At 35.9% G+C, this 9713-nt stretch overlaps 1 protein-coding gene across 1 annotated transcript; it reads right to left on the bottom strand.

Annotated features, from left to right (window-relative positions):
- Positions 1-46: 46 nt before the first annotated feature.
- LOC121245476 lies at positions 47-892 on the bottom strand. Its single transcript, XM_041143548.1, has 3 exons — positions 786-892; positions 569-656; positions 47-471 (listed from the first exon to the last, which is right to left on the bottom strand). The coding sequence occupies exons 1-3, from the start codon at positions 881-883 to the stop codon at positions 157-159; spliced, it is 501 nt and encodes a 166-aa protein (XP_040999482.1). The 5' UTR covers positions 884-892; the 3' UTR covers positions 47-156.
- Between the last annotated feature and the right edge of the window lie 8821 nt (positions 893-9713).

Below are 9713 nucleotides of genomic sequence, written 5' to 3'. Positions count from 1 at the left end.
TACATTCCTATTCGTGTACTTCTGCACCACAAACCATCTCCCTTTCGCCCGTATATCTCTAATGTAAAAACACTGGGAAGCCTGGCATGCTAACACAAATGGTTCATCCTTATACCAAGTCCTGTCCATGTTGATACTGGTCATATGGTTATCAACTCATACCCCTCGTCTTGGATCCCCCATGTCAAACCAATCACACATGAACAAGTACACCTGACGCCTCCCCATGTAGTGTAACTCCACGATATCATTAATAACACCGTAGAAGTCAACATTATTAGTACTTTCGTCACCAGTTACGAACACCCCTGAATTGTGTGTACGCCGCCGAAGTTCACGTTGTTTCGTATAGAACCTTTTGCCATTTATAATGCAAGTAGCATAGGATGTAACCCACCGCTCAGGACCGCAAGCTAACGCATACAGATCAGCAGTCACATCAAGTGGGTTGGTGATACGATGATCCTGAACCTACAACAATATTGTTGGAAGGTCATCACTTATAGTTCTTCAACTTAGTCGGAAATGATTAGGTTCAACTAACTAGGGAGGGAGCCAGCTAGCTTACACGTTTCTTGAACCAAGTTGGAAACTCAATTTGATGTGTTCGATCGATACAATTTGGAGTATGCACATTACATTTCTCGTAGTGCTCCCTGCATTTGGAGAACATAAAGTAACAAAAACAATATACGTAAGTTACGTGTTGGACATACAACATAAATGGGTTGTCCCTAAAAAGCCATAAGAAAATGAGTTTGAACTTTAGAGATAATGATGCTTACTTTAGGTAAGGTCCAATCTCATCGCAATTGTTGAGGATGTACCAGGTGGCTTCCGTAAGGAGTTTATTTGATAATTGCAAGTTCGAAGCCATACCCATGGGCCGAACTTTCTGGTTGAAAATCTTGAATCTATCTATGTTCTCCATTTCTCCACCATCAATGTTGCGGTCCATTTGAGTAAACTTTGTCTCAATATCTTGGAGATACATTGAGCAAAAAGTCAGGCATCCGATGTGAATCTAGGCTTCAGCTATTGAGCCTTTTGGGCGGGCTTTATTCTTAACATACCGCTTGAATTTGTCGAGATGCCTCTCAAATGGATACATCCACCTGTATTGTATTGGACCCCCAAGTATGGCCTCACGAGATAAGTGGACAGCTAGGTGGACCATGACATCGAAAAAAGAAAGGGGAAATATCTTCTCCGATTTGCATAGAATTGCGACGATCTCAGTTTGGAGCTGGGATAGGCGGTTAACATCCAGAGTTCGGGCACACAACTCCTTGAAGAAAGTGCTCAGTTCAATCAAGGCTAAGGCAATATCAGTTCATAAGTACCCCCCAACAGCAATAGGAAGTAGTCTTTGTAGGAAAACATGACAGTCTTGGCTTTTCAATCCTGATTTTGCAATCACGTATAGAAATGCAATGCGAGATATTGGAAGCGAATCCATCTGAAAATTTCACATCAACCAACCATTCACAAAATTTATTCCTTTCATCACTGTGTAATGTGTACAATGCATGTGGCATTGTAAGACGTTCACCTTCATGCTTCAAGTGTAATTATTTTCTGAAGCCCAAAATCACCAAGTCACGTCGAGAATTGATATTATCCTTAGTTTTTTCAGGAATGTTCATTAAAGTGCACAAGATGTTATGAGAAATATTCTTTTCAATATGTATGACATCTAGATTATGTCAAAGACGCAGGGTTACCCAATACGATAGCTTGAAGAAAATGTTATACTTTGTCCAGTTCAACTCTTCAGTAGTGCGTTTTCTCTTTCGACGAGATTTACCAAATTGTACATCTCCAAGCATCCGTAGTTGAGCTAAAATATCAACTCCTTCTAAAACCTTTAGTGGTGTGCGATGATCTTTTTTACCATTGAACAAATGTTTTCTCGTTCTCCACATGTGATCTAGCAGCAAGAAACGATGATGTCCCATATAACAATGTTTTCGACTATACTTCAACCAATTGGAGTCTATGCCTTCATTACAAGATGGACATGCCAATTTTCCTTTTGTTGACCAGCCAGAAAGATTCCCATATGCGAGGAAGTCACTGATTGTCTACATTAAAGCAGCATGCAACATGAACGTTTCCTTTGTGGAGGCATCATACGTAGGTACCCCATGTTCCCAAAACTCAAACAGTTCATCTACTAACGGTTGTAAGTAAACATCGATGTCATTACCTGGAGATTTTGGCCTAGGAATAATGAGGGATGTCATGAAGAACTGATCTTTCATGCACAACCACAGCGGCAAGTTATACGGGACTAGGATTACTGGCCAAATACTATATGGTTTAGCCATATTGTTGAAGGGATTGAAACTGTCACTTGCCATCCCAAGCCTTACAATGCGAGCATCCTGAGCGAACCAACTATGTTCTTCATCAAATCTCTTCCAAGACTCTGAGTCTACAGGATGTCTCATACTAGCCTCGTTGGTTGGTCGTTATTCCTTATGCCATCTCATATCACTTGTTATCTTTGTAGACATAAAGAAATGTTGCAATCTTGGCTTCAAAGGAAAATGCCGCAACACTTTTAGAGGGATAAGACGTGCCCTGTGAGTATTAGGCACCCACCTTGAAGCCTTACAGATAGGACATTCATTAAGATCAGCATTTTCCTTCCAGAACAAGATACAATCATTGGGACATGCATGAATTTTGTGGTAGTTGAAACCCAAACTCCGCTCCAATGACCTTGACTCCTCATATCAAACGACTTTATTGACCACCCACCGAGTGTCTTAATCTGTAACAACTTCACAATGAATGACAGTTTTGAGAATTTTGTACAGCTAGCAAAAAATGGACGTCGGGCATCCTCTAGTAATAAGTCGAAAGATGAACTTGGGGAGGGATCTGGTATTGATCCACCAGTTGGCAATGGATTTCCATGATCTTGGGGAACATCAACGAATGTGCCTGACCTGATGTCATCTAACATATGGTCCATGTCATCATGTACTCGTCGGCATAATCAGCAACACTATCATCGTCGTTTTCATTGAAACTCCGTGTTTCCTCCTCCCCATGAAATATCCAATGGGTATAATTTGGATTGATCCCTTTAATGAACAAGTGACTCTCCACTCCAAATATAGGCAAGAAGAACATATTATGGCATTCACGGCATGGACACCGAATGTGACCAATTCCCCGGGAATGGTTTTGTGCTAGGGTGATGAAAGTGTTAACCCCATCGGCATATGCAGGCGAACGAAGTCTATCGGTCAAGTTCATCTAGCTTTTGTCCAACTAAAAATGTTGAAACAGCATATTCGCCAAAAGGATAAGTTCAATTTAGCTATATGGAGGACGGGTAAAGAATTTGAGAAAGTGCATTGGTGAGCAAAAGTGTACAGCCGAGTGGAAGTTACTTGCCTGTGGAGAACAAGAGAAGATGGAGAAAACGATACTAGCCGGGGTTGTCATGAAGATCGTTGTGAAGTGATGAAGGTAGTGGTGAATAGTTGATTGTGTTTATGCCAGGAGTAGTGAAGTGCTGTAGAAAATATATGTCATAATATTAAACATAGGGCAGAAAGAAGGTGCATATAAAGCCTATTTGCTAGATGGTCCACCTACACAAGAGTTGGAACTATTTTGGAGGTTATGGAAGCATGTAGATGGTATGCTTGAATATTAACGTTACTTTTATGGTAAATAATTATGGCATCTATGAATTACATAATGCTTATATGAACTGCACTTGTGAACACAGTACTTGGATGCTTGTTTAATGACGTGTTGTTTAATGACTTGTAGATATAATTTTTCCATGAATGTCTTTTCATGGACGCCTTATCTTTGACCAATAAGAAAAATGATTATTATAGTGGTGCATTTATTATTGAGTGGACAAAAAAAAAAAAAAAAAAAAAAAATGGAGTAAGATATAAGCTAGACTACAGATTGCAATTGAGGGAAATAAATTGGGCACGACTTCAATAATGCTACTGCAAGGTTATGAAGCCAAGAATACACATATTTTGTTACTCATCATCCATTACTAAACTTCTAAAAATTGCAATATGTCCATAATACTTGCAAACTTTGGAACATATCATCACTGTCTAATCTACACACCATAATACCACGACAAAATAATATTAACTTGAATCAAACCACAATTAATAAAAATGCTATCAATATTCGATAAAAATTATGAGTCATCATTGCATTATGTGTTCCTCTTGTGTATTACAACTTAGCAATACGAAGTAAGACGTATTTAGTACTCAGTATGCTTCTTTTCTAGAAATTAAGAAAACTAAGTTTTAAAACTAAGTCATTACATTAAAGTAACGTATACATGTAAAAGAAGCCATATGCTACAACAACTAGACTTGGCCGAGATGAGCAAAACACAATTGAGTCAAACAAATGCCTATTGTTCCTAAGATACAAACAGTTTATGTAGGCAATAGAAACAGGCATGGCTTTAGGTCTACAGTAATTACCTCAAAGGGCTCCCTGCCTCTTTAATAAGATCTTCTAGAAGACAGTTGCACAGAAAGCTCCAACTATAAATGGCACATCATCCTCAATAAATTTTCCTAATTATACACACATTATACACACGTTAGCATACTATTTCTTTTTTGTTTTCAATCTAAGGTTCTTGTTCTTTGTTTTTTTGAATCTTGGACTCACACCATGCATGAAAAAAATACCGTGAGAATATGTGTATACCAAATAATTACTCAATACATGAATCTTGGACTCATTCATTTCATATTTACTCAATATATGTATACCAAATAATTATTATCAAATTAGACAATTGGTCATATTAAATTCTCAATTTAAGTAGATAAGAAATTTGCATCCTTTTCTCATTCATGTATTTTTTTCATTGAGAAAAAAGAACCGATTGAAAATAATTAGGAGAAGATATAAGAATAACAAATTCTAAGACTTTAAAAAGAACATTTTAAATTTAGAAAAATGAAGACTTTTGAGTTTTTTTTTTGTTTTTTAGGCACATGTATAGATCATATTCGTATTACGTATACGCTAAAATCTTGGGGTTTTTTTTTAACCTTATTTGTTCAAATTTCATAGATTTTCGGGGTCTATTTTTTAATTTTCCAACACATTCTAGTGTTTCAATTTTGGGTTTTAAAATAACGAACAAAGGGAAATGCATTTATATGTTCATCAAGTGATCACTGGCCAACCGAGTTAATCATCGTTGGTTGAAAAGTGAAAAAGTTAAATCTGGAACAACCAATTAATGTCAGATATACACACACATATATATATATATACTGGGTTTTTTTAAACACAAAAAATTCAAGCAATTCCGTCTGATTGTGCTTGAATACTCCAGCTTCTATCACCCTACCGGAGCACACAAACACTTTGTAGTAACCAGAAAATTATTATGCTGCCTATAGTCAGCTAGTTGTGGAAATGGTGTTATTTATCATTCCAATCATCCGCCTTTTACAATCTTGATAATCAGACTCATTATAATAGTGCAGCAGAGGAATATGTGAAATTTCTAAAGAGGCCACTAGATAATATCATATTGCTGACCAGAAAATAATATTCTCATAATGCTAATGCTTTGCTACAAAGTTGTGAAAAGTCACATGAACAGATTGTAAAAGGCAGGAACCAGGCAAACCTTTAGTGCGCCTTGATTTTTGATACCTGGTCAGCAATGCTTGATAACTTCGATAGAGTTCTGCTGCAAAGATCAAGTGATTATGTCAGCCCAGGATTTAATATATAATATTATCGTGATCATCCGTGTCGGCCAATTGGAAAAATACTCTGTAGGAATGAAGATAAAGAGAAAAATGTTATAGCAACCATGTACGTATGTACGTTTAATTGCTAAAAATCTGCCAATATAATTTCACATTTTCTTCTACAGTTAGTACTATTTATGACACTAGCTAGCAACGATTTTACTTCTCATAGCTACACATGACACCTGCCACATATATATCGTTTTCATGTCTTCATTAATAATATTATGTCATCATCAACTCGTCCATATGTATAGGAGTCATCCCTTTCTATCTAGCTAGCATGATATTATTGCAATAGTAACAAGGTGGCTGTCATAGAGGAGATTCCACACATGGAAGGAGATGACTGACTAAATTCTTAATCCGAAACAACAGTCTGTGTATGATATTCAAACAACCCCCATCATTAATCATTAACTCGGAAAAATGAGTGATCATTCACAAGTTATAACAAATAATATGCAAGTAATTAGAGATAAAAGAAGCAGTGCATGAATAATATAAGCTAACTGGTCAGTAAATGATTTTACAATATGGAAATCTTGTAGGAAGAGGTGGTGTCAATGAAAGAGCAGATCCAACAATTATTTTGGTTAGGCGTAACATTACTGAGATTTGGGTCCAACAAAAACAGCTAGTATGCTTTCTAAGTCTTTGTTCCTCATTATTGTCAGAACTAACGACATCTTTGACTATGAAGATACATATAGCAAATTATCAAAGCCAGAGTTTATGTCCACTCTCCAATTCGCTTCCAAAACTAGTTAATTATACACTATATTCTAATATAGCAGCGATATATTTAATATTGCTCCTAACTAAGAAACTAGAAAATTAACTTTTATGATATTATAAAATTAGAAAAATATGAAGTTAGTAATCTAATAAATCTGAAACAGTTTTTAAACTCCATCAATTTGTCACTTATATGAGCTAGGGCCTACATGAAGTTGGCCAATTTTTTCCTTTTAGGGGTTTAATATACGAAATTCATTCTGGCATAATATACTTGAGTTGGTTTTTTCCCTTTACCAAATTAATATTTGTTCTTAAAGTCCAGTTCATTTTCCTATAGGATTTTAACTGTAAAACTATTGCAAGGCAACTGTGAACTGTTGCCTCACAACAGTTCGATCTTAAGCTTACACTTGGGATCTAAATCTATATATAAACACTAAACACAGCAGTATTACACAAAGAAAACTAGGTATTGAGTTCAAAATTGGCACTTAAACCATAAAATTATGCAGATACAGAACATTTTGAAGCAAACAAAGGAACATTTTTTTTGATAAGTTACAGAGGAACATGCACATCAGTTTTGCAAGTTAAACAAAAATTACTGGCAAAAAAAAAAACACAAATTTTGCAATGCAACCTACACATGAAGGGGGAAAAACAGATAAATTAGCAACGAGAGATACCTGTATGGTGGTTCCCCTCCCTGGAGCAGACAACGATTATACTGGACTGTGGCAAAAGCTCAACTTGGGAAACGAAATGGAGGCACAGAACCTATATTGTAAGGGAAGGAAACGTAGGGTTTCGACTTGTTACTAGCCAAAACAAAGGGAACTCAATTTTTCCATTTTGCAGGATCGTCGAAAATGGAGAACCAACAACGGAAGGGAGAAGGGTGTGGAAAAATGGGACAGTGAAAACGAGGTTTAGCTGAAGACAGAGAAGGTGACGCCGTGCGCAAACACTGGGTAGGGTCGTAATGCAGGTGCACTGTAGTCGAGGGTTCATTGAAGTGCAGAAGCTGGGTGTTGGGGGAATGTGTTTGGGGGGAAAATAAAGTACTCTTTGATAAACAGGAGATCGATTTGGCGCCCACACAATGTATTGCGACATAGTTTAGAGCGTTGCAAAGCTAATTTTTTTCCCAGTGACTTTAATCGTCGCCAAAGACCATCAAAGCGTTGCAATAGCCTTGATCAATGGACCCAGTGTACAATTGGTTGTATTTCATTTTCAAACAACCAGCGATTTTTAAATCACCACTATCGAATACCTTTCCTAGCGATTTTTATTGCAGCGACTAAAAAATCGCCGAATCGCCGGATAGACCAATTTTCTTGTAGTGTGCAGATCATTAAACCATTCTAGAGTTGCTTCTTATTAACATGAAGAACCTAAAACAACCTCAACAAGAAGTGCCTTTAAGGAGATCAAATAGGGATAGGAGATCGGCAGTTCCAAATGATTTACATGTTTATCTCCAAGAACATGAGTTTTATATAGGGTTGGAAGATGATCCAATCTCTTACAATCAAGCCAAACAAAGTGCTAACTCCCAAAATTGGATGGGTGCAATGCTATATGAGTTAAAGTCTATGAAAGACAATGACGTTTGAGACCTTGTTGAATTGTCTAACGGTATTAAACTAATTGGTTGTAATGGGTAATAAGTGTGATTTTTATGTGATTTTTATTAATCTTTTATTTATGAAAAAGTGTCAATTTTTTTTTCAATTCTATCGATTTGATTTGATTTATTATATATATATATATATATATTTATTTTCTTGGATTTGAATGAATGAGAAGATTTAGTGTGAAATGAGAGGATTTTGGTACAAAAGAAGAGACTACGGATCTAGACCAACGAGATCTGAAGAGAGCTGAGGAGATTTAGGCAAGAAGACTTGGCAACACGGCTCCAGGCGGTTAGATTAGGTGATCAGTCTAAATGACCAACTTAATAGACCACCTAAACACAACTAGTAAAGGCGAACAGCTTTACCACTTTGTAGGTTGGCGAGAGATATTCTTTCATCTCGGTGAGGAACCTCACATCTTGGTCATCGGGCGAGGGAAACCAGTTTATATTCAGTGCACATGCATCTACCCGGTGGGACCCTTCAATCTGTTGACCACCAAATCCTCCGATCTCCGTAAATCAAGTTGTCTATTACTGAATCTTCCATTTTAGATAATTCCGTTATTCTTGAGATAATTCTTTTATGTTAATATTTATTTTTAGAAACTATTTTTAAATCTTTAGGCTAGATTGTAGCCACATTTATCTTGTTTCTGGATTTGAGTTTTGACATATATTTAATCTCATATTGTGGGATGAATGGAGGAGTGTCTAAGTTTTAGAGTCCAATTGTCCAGAGATTATTCTTTAAGTTTCTTTCGAGGAGCCGAATCTGGAGGGTAAAGGCGAGAGCCGCATGCTTCATCAACCGACTCCAACGAAGATCATTAGTTTTATTCTTTTCTTTCCAATTTCATTATGAACTAATTTTATTTTCTAGAGCTTTGATGTAGTCTAGCATTAAACACAATTTATATTCTAAGTTCTTTTATTTTTTAATATTTCTATAATTAAATGTTTATTTCTTGTTCTTAATGCTTACAATTTTCTAGCTAATTATTGTTTGATCTATTGAATCGCAATGAGACGAATGTGATTTGTGATTAGAGCTCTAGGATTAAATTCTATTAGTTGAGAGAAAGTAAAGATACTTTACCGCGAGATATGGAGAAAAATCGAAAAAACTTAATAAGTCTCCAATTAGTTAAATTCACATAGAGATATGTAATTATTAATTGGAGATATTTTTAGTATTGTTCGAGAAAAAATATTGAATAGTTAAGGGATTTTTATCATCAACATGAGAAAATTGGAATTCTATAACAATGAAGAATAAATTGTGTGAGAGTTGCTTGGTGAAATCAACGCTATAGATCTATTCTTATTATCTTTAAAATCTTCATTTTAATGCTATTTTCTTCATTTTAATTTAGATAATCCATTCTTCAAATTTCAGTTTTTCAAATAGTAATTAATTTAGTAAATTTCAGTACTCAATAGCATAATTAATCCCTATGGGTTCGATATCCGTTTTCTGTAAAATATTTTACTAGTTGTTATGATTCTGTGCACTTACATATATTTTTATGTGAACAATG

Source organism: Juglans microcarpa x Juglans regia, unplaced genomic scaffold, assembly GCF_004785595.1.
Source record: "Juglans microcarpa x Juglans regia isolate MS1-56 unplaced genomic scaffold, Jm3101_v1.0 JmScfU0031, whole genome shotgun sequence".
Classification (NCBI taxonomy): Eukaryota; Viridiplantae; Streptophyta; class Magnoliopsida; order Fagales; family Juglandaceae; genus Juglans; species Juglans microcarpa x Juglans regia.
This window is presented reverse-complemented; position numbering and strand designations above follow the sequence as displayed.